Genomic DNA, 13,543 nt, shown 5'->3' on the forward strand with positions numbered 1-13,543 from the left:
TTTTCAGAAATCATTTTCCTTCTTTTCAAACGGACCCTTAATGAAAGAAACACTATATGTTCATTTCAAGTCCAACTGGAGTGGTTCATTTTTTATATGCATAAGGTATATTATCCGCATTGCATGCATAATGTACATTATTTGTATGTGTAAGGTTCAATATTTTGAGCATGTGTTGAATAGACAAGATCCACAATTTGTATGCATAAAGTAAATTATTTGTATGCATTATATTAATGCATAGTGTTGATATAATCACATTTGTGCATGTTTTTATTGTTATTTTGAATCATCTCAGCAGCCTAAGTTCTTTAATTTTGCTTGTTTAATACATGTTTTCCTTGCTTTCTCATTAGGACATGGTTTTACACTTGTTTTGAATGTTTTACGGTGTTTGGTAGTGTTTTTAAACCATTACAGGCTAAGTGCAAAAGCAAGGGGAGATTTTCAAACACGAATGGGTCAAAAAGAGGAAGAAGTTGAGGCATCACAGCCTCGACACGTCAAGCCCTTGCTCGACTCATCGAGATCATCCAGTAGCCCAAAGTTGAGCGGACCGAAGGCTCGACGCGTCGAGAATGTCCAGAAAGTCAAGACCGTGCCCAGATCAGAGGCTCGACGCGTCGAGAGTGCAAAGTGCTGAAAATTTGGAAAGGCTGAAATTTTCCTAAAATAATTCCATTGGGTCCCCACTATAAAAGGACCATCTTCCATCAACCCTAAAAGTTTTCAGATTCGGTTTTTGGAGGCAGAAAAGAGCAAAAACCAAGAAGACCAACTTCAAGATTTACAATTGGCTTTGGAGTAGAGAATTGACTAGGAAGATTCGGGAGAATTCTTTCCCTCTTTCTCTTATTTCTATTGTTGTTTGTTTATCCTTCAAGATTGTATTGATTGCTATTATGGCCATGAGTGGCTAAAAACCCTTAGGGATTTTTGAGTGAATTTGTTTATGAACCTATGTGCCTAGTTCTTTAATTCTTTAATATATTTACGTTTGGTTTTATGACTTGTGTTGCAATATTGTTTTAATCTGTTGTTACTAGTAATTAAAGGCCTAAATTACTTGCTTCATAGACATGTTCATGTCATAACGAGAGTTAGGCATAAATTAGGGCACACACGATTGCACTTGACTGTTGCACCTTGAGAAAGGGCAAATTAGTTGGGGAATTTATTCTAGATTGTTGCACATCGAGAGATGGTAGTAATTGAGATCGAATTAATGAATGCTGTCCTTTGTTCTTATTGACTGTTTAAGCCACGAGAGTGGAAATTCATTAGGGGTAGAGATTACGAGAGTAATTCAATTCCACTTTGCATTCTCACACCAGTCTTAATTCCAAACTAAATATTACAACTTTGATTGACATTAGGTGATTAAACATTGTAATCCCAATAATCCCACTTTGCTCTATTGCTTACAACACCTTGTTAATCAGTTTATTCTGTCTTTTATTTTCTACAATTATCAAATCCTCAAGTTTTGTTTAGATTAGTTCCATATGAGTAACCAAGTAGCTAGTGCTTAGTATCCCACTTCCCTGTGGATCGATTACCCGAATACTCCGGGTATTATTTGTTTGCCTAAATTACCGCAATCAAGTGTACATTAATTGAACATGTATTAAAATGTGTACAATAATGAACAATTTAGATTTTTTTTTTTTTGAAACCAAACAAAACTATATATATTAATTTTCCAAAAGGTCTGCACCAACAATACAAGAGATAAATCTAGGAATACAGTCTACATATTCTACCCTGCCCATCCCTTCATCAAACAGTGAACGTTTTGCAATTTCATGAGCAAAGGTGTTTGCGTTCCTTTTGACAAAATGTAATATAATGTAACTGAGTGCAACTGGTTTAAGAGAGAACGGATGTCATGAATAATTAGCCCGAAAGGAGAATTATGTGTTCCTCCCTTCACTGCCGTAGTCACGATCTGAGCATCCGTTTCAACGATAACTCTATTCCATCCCTTGCACTTTATCCAGCTTAGAGCTTCTCTTACCCCTACTGCATCCGCTTCCCGAACCGAATAGAGGCTCCCTATCTTATGCCACCCCATATTCACCACCACTCCCATCCCATCTCTCATTACCCAACCAAACCCCATCCTGTGTCTCTCAAAATCCATTGCTACATCCACGTTAATTTGCATACTGCCTTGCATGGGAGGCTGCCAGCTTTCCAGAGCATAATATTGGCCTTGCTGGGGGTATGGACCATTACTTTCTATATGGACTTGCTTCCAATTTTGCATGTACAATAAAGCTTGAGTAACTAGTGTCTTTGCATCCATGCTTTGATCTTTGAACACCATATTATTTCGGTTGTCCCATATCGCCCAGCACACAATGATAATCTTCTCAATCATCTCAATTGGCAAGCTTGTCCACATATCCCAAAGCCATGCCTCAATAGAGTCCACATGCGCCATTCTCCATGTTCTATCCAATTCGCTCAGGCATGCACAGGCAAAGGGGTGGGATATAAAACCACTCCCCGCAACCTGTCATAGAAAAGGTCTCCCTAGCAACAGTGTGCGGCGCAATTCGCAAATCGCCTTACGAACCAGAATTGGGCATCGTCAATCAATGACGTCAATTCTTTTACATCTCGATATCAACACCGCCCATGATTACTATGTTGTTGATTTTTTTTTTTTTAATTACTTTTAGTTGTGTATTACATGATCTTGATGTATTCTGTGTGTTTATCTAATCTTATAGCGAAGTACTTCTTATTTGTAACTTATAGTATTTAGAAAATAAACCGTGTAAAAATTGAACTTTTAGTGTTCAAAACTTATAAGGTCAGGTACTTTAACTTCGGTCTAACATTAAAATAATGAATGTTATGTATACAATTAATGTACTTTATGCATTGAAATAATCAACATTATATCTATAATAATAATAATAATAATAATAATAATAATAATAATAATAATAATAATAATAATATTATTATTATTATTATTATTATTATTATTATTATTATATATAGATAATTTCACTAGAGGTCCTTTATCTTTGGTTGCAATTCAAAATTTTGTCTCAAACTATCATTTTTTCCATTTAACATCCTAGATTATTATGTTCTTCTCAAAAGGTTAAATCTCCAACACGACAGAGCATTTAGGAGGATGTAAATCATGGTAACTCAACTGAACCAGAGAGGTACTGCGCACAAGGAGCCCCCTCACTTTGAGAAGTTGCTCTCACACTGCTGTTGGTGAGACTCGACCCCGGGTCATTCTTCCCAAACGTCACCCCTATGACCAGTTGAGTTGCACATGCGAGCATCCTAGACTATTATGTTTCAGACACATTTAATCATGGGAAAATGGCACTTTTTCCCCCTAAGTTATATACTTATAGCACTTTTTCCCCTTGAATTATTCATGTGAGCACATTAGCCCCCTCAATTATTTTAAAAGTGGCGGTTTTTCCCCCTAATATATTTTATTGACATTTCTACCCTTAAAGTAAACATTTTATTTATTTTTCCTTTTTAATAAATTATTGCGTATACATAGGGATGACCACGGTTCGATTCGAATTGAACCAGACACTATAGCAATCGAATTAAAAGTTTCCGGTTATGATTCAGATCCAGAACCCAATATTTTAATTTCAATTCATTAAAATTATGAATCGAAAAAACTAGATCCTGAACCGTGATCCGGCGCGCGGTTCTAGATCCGGTTAGCGATTTTGAACCGTCTTTATTTTTAAAATTTTAATTTTTTATTTTAAAATAGTCTAAATTCAACAATAAATGTATTTTATTTTTTTCAGTTTGGACCATGAACCGGCCGTCCTGGTTCACGATTTTAATAAAATCTAAATATCGGGTTTCGATTCTAAATTGTAATTAGAATATTTCAGTTTGATTTATATAGTGTCTGTTTGGTTTGAACCAACTTGTGGTCATAATTTGTTAGAGAAAAAAATAAATGAAATATTTATTTTAAGAGTAAATATGTCCATTTAACATTTCAGGGGGAAAAACAGCCACTTGAATAATTCAGGGGGGAAAAGTGCTATATGTATATAACTAAGGGGGAAAAAGTGTCATTTTCCCTTTAATCATTCTCACGACTTTTCATATTTTTAGTAAGGACATTTTTATCTTTTCATATTTTTCTTATGTTATTTTTTAGTTTCAACCGATTTAGTTGATTTAATTATTAGCAACTACATCGCCACATCTCTCCCACACACACAATGTGAGGTATATATATATATATATATATATATATATATATATATATATATATATAGGTCCGATAAAAAAGATTATAATATTTATGAAAAGAAATCACCTTTTTTTCCTTATCAGGATGACCCTATTCTTCTTTTATCATGCCCAATTTATATTGTACATTCTATTTATTAATTTTATTTAACAAAATAAATACTAATTGTAATCAATTTTCTATTTTAAGACTTAATAAAAATAATATTAACTATTATTGGAGCATAATATAGTTTAAACATAATAACATTAATCCATAACATAATAACCTCCAAACATATCATAATAAACATTATGAACATTTTATAATGTTTTACAATGATTTCTCAAAGACTAAGAGTGAAAATAACTATACTAAAGAGAAATATCCGTGATGATAATGATTATTAAGTAATAATAACTAAAAGTAATAGCTCACATGACATGACATTATAAGTATTTTTAATTTTTTTTGAGAAAACATGACATTATAAGTATTTTCTTTTTCGGAGAAAACATAACCCTATGATGGAGGAGGCGCTGCTGTATCCTTTGACTTTTTTCTACCGAAAATCTTGGGTTTGAACCCTTTCTCGAGCATCTTCTCAACCTCCTCGAATGGCAATCCTTTGGTTTCGGGCACGAGGAAGAAGATGGCTATGAGACCGATGAGCGCAAATCCCGCAAACAACAGGAATGTGCCCCACGGCCCGATAGCCTCGGTGAGTGTTAAGAATGTCTGGCTTACTACGAGGTTGGACATCCAGTTAGAGACGGCGGCGATTCCTCCGCCAATGCCTCGGTATCTCAGAGGGTAAATCTCGGAGTTGACAATCCAAGGAACGGTTCCTATCCCTGGTGCATAGGATATGATGTACAGTCCCAGGAGTAACACTGCAAATATACCAAACTTGCTTGGGCAACCTTGTGTGTACCATTCTCGTCTTTCTGACTTGCACATCCCTTCGATGGCATCCGTCTTAGATAAACATGCCCCGGGTTGATACTGTTGAAACAAAATGATATATAAGTGCCTAGCTGTTGTTGAGCATATAATATATATAAACATAAAGAGTTTTTTGCACTTTTAGTCCCACGACTATAATGGCACTGGCAGAATTGATCCACGACTTTTGAACCTTGCAATTTTAGTCCACGACTATTGACTTTTTTGCAAAAATGGTCCTTCCGGCCACTTTTCCGTCAAAATTTCACCGGAAAAAAAAATTATCTATTTTTAGTGGGGTTAAAATTGACATTTTACTTATCTCAAAAAATTAAAAGAAAAAAATTGATATTTGACTACATACAATATTACTGGGCTACATACTACTGCCCCAGGCAGCGGAGTACATGTACCACTCCAATGCTGCTGCCGAATAACCCAACTAGCCCGGGGAACGTCACGGTCGCTCCGCCGCTTACTAACAGCCCTGCCTGCTCCAGGAACTCTGCCGCCTGGGGCAGTAGTATGTAGCCCAGTAATATTGTATGTAGTCAAATATCAATTTTTTTCTTTTAATTTTTTGAGATAAGTAAAATGTCAATTTTAACCCGACTAAAAATAGATAATTTTTTTTTTCCGGTGAAATTTTGACGGAAAAGTGGCCGGAAAGACCATTTTTGCAAAAAAATCAATAGTCGTGAACTAAAATTGCAAGGTTCAAAAGTCGTGGATCAATTCTGCCAGTACCACTATAGTCGTGGGACTAAAAGTACAAAAAACTCTAAACATAAATGTAATGAAACATTTCAATTTGATATCAGAGTCAATCTCATACTAAAGGTCATGAGTTCGAATCTTCGTGACACCCTAATAAAATGAAACTATGGTTCAGTGTTGCTCGGAGCCCGTCAAATAGTAACCAGTTCACACGCGTGAGGAGGCATGTTAAGCATATAATTTTGTTGGTTGTTAGTTTTTTGGTCTGACAAATGGTCCAGTGTTGTTCAGAGCCCGTCAAAAAGTAACCGGCTCACACGCATGAAGAGACGTGTTGAGCATATAATTTTGTTGGTTATTAGTTTTTTGGACTGACAATGGGGTGGGACTCTCTGTTCACAAGGGATCAGTCCAATTAAGGGGTAAAGTGCTGGTCAGATTGAGTTTTTAATATGAAAGGGGGACTGGTTGCTTGTTAGTTGTTACTTCAAGTAAGGTGAAATGAAATAGAAGTGACTTACTTGGCTGGCTGAGTTACTGCAAAAGGAGCAGTCGGATTTCTGTAGACACGACATACAACTCCAGGATGCCGGGTTTGGTGCTTTCAAGAAACTCGAGCATGTGGTGTTTACTCCGAAGTGATTAGATTCGAAGACACTGACTGGCGGGGAATGGACGCTGGCTTGTTGAAACAGGACAGATAATACGACGAGGCACGTTGTGGTACCAATCATCGAGTAGAGGATCAATTTCCTCCTCCCGTACCTGTCCACGAGTAGCATACTAATCACGGTTCCAACAGCGTTGAGCCCAGACGTGATGATAGAGAGGGCGATGGCGGTCCTGTTGGAGGCAAAACCGGCTAGTTGCACAATGGTCGGGCTGTAATACATGACGGTGTTGATCCCGACGAATTGCTGAGCAACTTGACAGGTTACGCCAGCATACAGACCCCTGCGAACCACAATGTTTCCCCAAGCGTTCTTTAGTTTAGCCACCGTGCTGTCTCCTATAGCTTTGGATTCCGCCTTCTCGTGCTCAACCGACTCCTTTAAAGCGCTCAGCTCTTGCTCAACTTCATCCGCAGAATAGATCTTCTCCAAAATCGTCCTGGCTTCATCTACCTTGTTCTGGAACGATTAATAACACATTAAGTAGTTTTAATTTGTCTCAATTCAAGCTAGCTAGCTTTTAAGGCAAATCAATTGCGTTTATAGTAATACCTGGCGATACAACCACCTAGGAGACTCGGGGAGAAAGAACATGAGTACGAGTTGAACTACAGCGGGAACTCCCGCTATTCCAAGCATCCAACGCCAAGTGCCGGGTACCTAGACAGAGATACATAAACCGGGCTTTTTATATATCGTTTCCAAGTATGAAAGAAACTAAACGGAACAATTAGTTTGCATTTACTCACCCTGGTGAATCCTAAGTTGATAAGATAAGACAGAAACTGTCCCCCAGTGAGTAGCAGACCATTAGCACTGACTAGAGCTCCTCGAATCTTAGCGGGTGAAGCCTCTGAGATATAAAGCGGTGCAGTCATGGACGCCATTCCGACCCCCAAACCCACCAGAAATCTTCCGATTACTATGACCCACGGAGCCGGGGCAGCAGCCATCACCACAGCGCCAAAAAAGAACAACACATCAGCTATTATAATCGATTTTCTCCGACCCAACTTGTCGTTCAGCCATCCACCAAATCCAGCACCCACAACCGCACCTGCCACTGTCATGCTCACAATCATTTCCTACACATTGTGGAACGAATTCCTTAGGCCTCATATTATTATACATATATATATGTGTGTGTGTGTGTGTAATGAACCAGAATATCGAATTCCTTAGGCCTCATATTATTATACTGTCATGCTCACAATCATTTCCTACACATTGTGGAACGAATTCCTTAGGCCTCATATTATTATACATATATATATGTGTGTGTGTGTGTGTAATGAACCAGAATATCGATTTACTTGCCTGAAGCCATGTGTACTTCTCAACAGCTTCAAAGTCATCCCGAATATACAGCAACGCACCAGAAATAACACCTTGTTTTCAAACAACAATATCGCTTTTAGCAACCAGGATAGTTAAGCAAGGAAAGCACAATTAGATCACCATAACTTTTTCTTTCAAAACAAATATGACTTATGAGAAACTATGCAGCTAGCTTTGTGTTTTTACCAGTATCGTAACCAAACAGAAATCCCCCAATGCCGGCAGACATGGCAAGCAGCATAATGTATGGCGTTCTCCATATCATCCTCCAACATTCTGTGAATTCTGTTTTATTTGCTTTATGAGGACCTCCCTCCATTGAATCTGAGTTGAGAAACACAACTTGCAATAACAAAAAACACAAAATCAAACATAAAATCTATGGACTGAGTTTTATTAGGACTCTATAATCATGTATTTCATCACCTTTAGGGTTCCTCTATATTTAATCAACTTTAGGATTCCTCTATATTTCATTTTTTTCTTAATAAAATCTTCACACTCGGCATTAACCAAGGGGTGTATAAGTGTATTCAAACAAAACTTGCAATAACACAAAAACAAAATCAAACATCAAATCATGGACTGAGTTTTATTAGGACTCTATAATCCCGTATTTTATCAGCTTTAGGATTCCTCTATATTTCATCAACTTTAGCATTCTTACACCATCTCTTCTCCGAAAAGGTTGAATCACCAACCAGAGCCTCCCACACCCCCGACCCGACAGAGCATTTATAGTTGATAAAATACTGAGTTCTAATAATAAGTTTAAGATACACACACTTACAAATTAAATAGGAATTCATAGTTTTGAGGAGTAAATTAAATGATGAATGTCGTATGCAGATTTGAATGATGACTAAGAAAAACTTAACGCCACAATAAACCTAACCATGGAAAAGAAAATTAACACAATTTTTCTCTGAATTACTTCCACAATTATATTCACTCACATAATAATTCAACCTAAACTACTACAACAAGCAGCAACAATGAAGAACCATTGCATGATCGATCACACATTGGCACTCAACAAAAAACTCAGACAAGAACAAAAAAAACCATTAGCATAAAGAAAATCATCCAAACCCAAACAGTAAAACAAGAAATTAAACAGTAAGAACAATGGAGGAGAAAGTAAATCAATACCTTTAAAATGAATGTTCTTTATTTGGGTATAATTTTTTTTTGGGCTCAATAATTCTCCTTGGAGAAGTATGGATATATATGTATATATATATATACACACGCTACAAGTCCACTACTATTGTAGTAGTATGAAAAGTAAACATTAAGCGCCCTTGGTGTATTGAAATTGTAAGACTGTTAAAAATGGTCCCAAAAGAATTTGATATTATCCGCATTTCGGGGGATTCCTAAACTCCCTATGACATATATATGGAATCACGAAATAAATAATAGAAACCGATGAAAGTTACCTACTTGGGATGCCAAATTAAAACGAATCATTAATCCGTAAAAAGATTTGGAAGATGAGTGGATCCAAGTCATCCAACACTTTATCAGTTTATCCATCCAATATTATCTTATTATACTCAAATTCTTACCCCAATTATACTCAAATTCTTCCTTGATTGCTTACCAATTTTAAGACTCATTCGAATTTGACTCCAACTGCTCTTTAATCACAAATAAAATTTTCATCTTTTTCTTAATAAACTCTTCACACTTGGCATTAACCTAGGGTGTATTGAATCAAAACTTCTATTAGTTTTTAAAAGATTTTAAAAGTTCGGTGGTATTCAATCTTTAAAAGTCTACTCGTACTCAAAAACTTATTAACTTTCCTAGACTATATTAGAATAAAATTTATGTAGACTTTTTCTTTACTAATATAAATAAATGAAATTCAATCATCCAACTCCAAACATTTCAACTTTCGTTACAATTTTTTTTTCCCTAACCAAACAAACTTTTCATCCATTCCTATCAAATTTTATGACGTGTTTCAAGCGTTTTTCTAAATACTCATATACTTTTTATTTTTTTCTTTATTTTCAAACATATTTATTAAAAAAAATTATTATGAAAAATAATTATTTGTTGTTGTCAGGGCCGTTTTTAGATTTGTGTGGCCCTGTTCGGGTAAATAGATAAGGCCCTACTAAAATCAAAATCTTTAAAACTAATACTATATTTTTTTCTAATCTATACTATTTTAATCGGATATCAACCAAAGAAAAACATATTCAGGGAGACCGTTTCTGCATTGGTAGATATTCACACGTATAATAAAAAATTTTATCCGTGCATCGCACGCACACTGCACGGATAATTGGACAATTATTTGCTCGAATTCAAGCAAGGATAACATCAAAAAACATAATCGATACAATCTATTTCATCAATTGCACTATATAATATTCGTTGTTATAATTTATATTTGTAAATTGATCAAAATATTCTTAAATATTATAACAAAACTATTCCGTGCAACGCACGGGTAAAAATACTGGTACTGTGCGCAAAGTGTTCACAAGTTTTGAACCTTAGATCTCCAAGTTAAAATAGAGTAAATTCCATTTTTAGTCCTAGACTATTGTGACATTGCCACATTTAGTCCTACTCTATTAATTTTTTCATATTAAATCCCTGGCTTTAATTTGATTGCCACTATTGATCCTTCGTTAAAATTTCCGTTAGTTTACCGTTAATAATAAGGTCAATAATACAATTTAATAACTTATCTCAAATATATATCAAAATTCATCTTTTTTATTAGACTTCCTTTCTCTCGTAACGCTTGCGCTATCCCTTTTTCTTGGGGGGGGGGGGAGGTTAATTGCGCTATCCCTTTCTTAGAAGTATCATAACTTCTATGCGCTATCTCTGTCTCTCGTAACTATCGTACCTTCTCTGTGGTGCCTGTGCTATCCCTTTCTCAGAACTCCTCTGCTCTATCCATCTCTCTCCCTGAATTATTTATTCCTAGTCATTATTAAAGTAATACAGACAGAAATTGAAATTCTCACTTGGGCGAAGAATCGGACTATTAATACAATTAATTCAATTCACAGTTTAGCTAGTAGTTCATCATGATGAAATATGATCTGAGTATAATTCTGGGTTTCTTCTAATCTGATCTTCTTTTCCTGCTTAGCTAGTTCATCATGGGTTGAAAAGTAGGTCCCCAGATTTACACTTCCAGCACATGGGCTTGTAATTGGAGAGATAATACCCTCTTGTATAGGCCACATTCTTGGGGACTGCCTCTACTTGTCTGTTGGTGTTTGAAGGTTGGAACAATGGGGACTTGGACTGCTTCACAGTGGCCACAGTTTCTGCACCTACTCTCACATCTTGGTGGCCTTGACCCTATCAGAGAGAGTTACGGGGAGGAAGTATAATAAAAAATATGAATTTTGATTAGTATTTGAGACAAGTTATTAAATTACATTATTGACCTTATTGTTAATGGTAGATTAACGGAAAATTTAACGGAGGGCCAATAGTGGCAATCAAATTAAAGTTGAGGATGTAATATGGTAAAATTAAAAGAGTAGGACTAAATATGACAATGCCACAATAGTTCAGGACTAAAAATGGAATTAACTCTTAAAATATAATAACCACACACTCCCACCATTTCTTGATAACGCCTTTTAAATTTAATTAGAAACTTTTAGTTTTTATTTCTAAACTAACTAGGTAAAGATGAAATATTGAGCTTCTAAAATTTGGGACCCTATGCGGTAGCCCAGCTTGCCCTGCCCAAAATCCGGGCCTGATTGTTGCTCATAACAAATTTTTTTTTGTTGCGAACAGCAACAAGAAGCTCTTGTTGTTTGTTTGTATAAAAAAGTTGTTGCAACAACTAAATTTGCTGCGAATAGCAACAACGGCTGTTGTTCATAGTAGAAATCTTTTGTTGTGACTTGTGACTAGCAAGTTGCTGTTGATGACCTAAATTTTTTAATTCAACATTTTTATATAATTAACATAATTTTATGTAATTGTATGTTCATTAATTTTTTTTTTCTGAATGCTACTGACTCTATTACAATGTAGTATCTGTTCATAACTATTTTCTCAACCTACTTTCTCATTAATTGTTAATATATGTTGTAGACATGGAAAATTTGAAGCCGACAAGTGGACGAATTAAATCATTATTGAGCCCAATTTCGGGATTGATTATTAGTCCAATTTAATTAATTGAGCTATGATAATTAAATTAATTCAATTAATCTAAGTAAATTTGATTTGGGCTATTAAATTAATTAATTAATTGGTCCAAGCCCATTTCATAATTGAATAATAATTATAATTATAATTTAAATATAATATGATTTTTATTATATTTGAATTAGATGATTATAATTTAATTTGAATTTGAATTAGATGATGGAATAATGAACCTAGACTTGATTTTGGCAAGGTTCATTTTAGTAGATAATTAATTAATTTAATTTAATAAATATTAGTGGAGTTTGTTGAGGGATTTTAGTTACAAATTTCACTATAAATAGAGTCTCAATTTCATTCTTTAAATCACACCTCAAATGCATTGAAAACAACTTGAAGACTTGAGAGTTTGAAGGTATTGAAGAACGACGCTTGACAACTTGAAGACTTGAGGAGTTGAGAGCATTTTAAGAACAACTAGAGCATTTGAAGAGCTTGAAGGCATTGAAGAACGCTTGAAGACTTGAAGGCATTTTTGTTGATTTTGCAGGCAATTTGAATCCATTGCATGTACTTTGGAGCTTTGCAGAATTGATTGTCTCGATGATCTTGAAGTCTTTTGAAGACATTTGAGGATCTTAAGGCAACTTGAATCCATTGCATGTGTTTTGAAACTTTGCAGGGTTGATTATTTATAAATTCTTGACGTTTGTTGTTGAAGATCACGCCACTTGAACCCCGGAAGCTACGGCGTTTGAATCCCGGAGGCACGCGCCACTTGAATCCCGGAGGCTAGCACGCCCAATGGGACTACTCTGCCTCTCATCTCTTCACTATCGATCTACATCAGCAAGCAACTCTACTAGCAATCGGAATGGCGTCAAGAAGCTCGATGTTCAAGAAGTCTTATGCCTAAGTCGCTAGTTCCAAGTCTTCATCAACAGCGGGTTCTGAAGCTAGCCAAGAGACCGAAGCACTATTAACCATGAGCCGTGCAAGGAGCTTAGGAATGCGACCGCCAGAGCCTGAGTCAATTGTTAAACGCATGATTCAAAGACTCGAAACGACTCCTACCGTCCCGAGGAAGTCTATCTATATTGCAAGTCCACCATTTTCGAAAGAAGCAGCTGGTAGCGAGATGCCGACATCTCCGAAAGAAGCGGCGAATAGCGAGAAGTCATCTACCTCAGAAGGAGCGGCAAATAGCGAGAAGTCGGCTATCCCAAAGGAGCAGCTGGTAGCGAGAGTCTAACATCTCCGAAAGAAGCAGCCGATAGCGGGAATCCAACATCTTTGAAAGGAGCTGCTGGTAGCGGGAGTCCAACATCCCCAAAAGGAAACGCTAACACCGGAGGCTCGTCACCGACATCACCGTCATCCAACATGTGGAAGGTCACGCCAGAATGGTCACGCATCTATGCAGGCATGCCGGCTATGACAACAAGCGTGACAACTATAGAGAACCAGCTTGCAA

At 36.2% G+C, this 13,543-nt stretch overlaps 2 protein-coding genes across 2 annotated transcripts; both read right to left on the reverse strand.

The window, feature by feature from the left end:
- Window positions 1-1,759: 1,759 nt before the first annotated feature.
- LOC109174474 lies at window positions 1,760-2,446 on the reverse strand. The gene has a single exon (XM_019323711.1). The coding sequence runs from the start codon at window positions 2,444-2,446 to the stop codon at window positions 1,760-1,762; it is 687 nt and encodes a 228-aa protein (XP_019179256.1).
- Window positions 2,447-4,632: 2,186 nt separating this feature from the next.
- On the reverse strand, window positions 4,633-9,099 carry LOC109174363 (inositol transporter 4-like). The gene is made up of 7 exons (XM_019323601.1): window positions 9,073-9,099; window positions 8,107-8,262; window positions 7,900-7,970; window positions 7,332-7,667; window positions 7,135-7,242; window positions 6,433-7,041; window positions 4,633-5,254 (listed from the first exon to the last, which is right to left on the reverse strand). The coding sequence occupies exons 2-7, from the start codon at window positions 8,237-8,239 to the stop codon at window positions 4,772-4,774; spliced, it is 1,740 nt and encodes a 579-aa protein (XP_019179146.1). The 5' UTR covers window positions 8,240-8,262; window positions 9,073-9,099; the 3' UTR covers window positions 4,633-4,771.
- Between the last annotated feature and the right edge of the window lie 4,444 nt (window positions 9,100-13,543).

Source organism: Ipomoea nil, unplaced genomic scaffold, assembly GCF_001879475.1.
Source record: "Ipomoea nil cultivar Tokyo-kokei standard unplaced genomic scaffold, Asagao_1.1 scaffold0642, whole genome shotgun sequence".
Lineage (NCBI taxonomy): Eukaryota > Viridiplantae > Streptophyta > Magnoliopsida > Solanales > Convolvulaceae > Ipomoea > Ipomoea nil.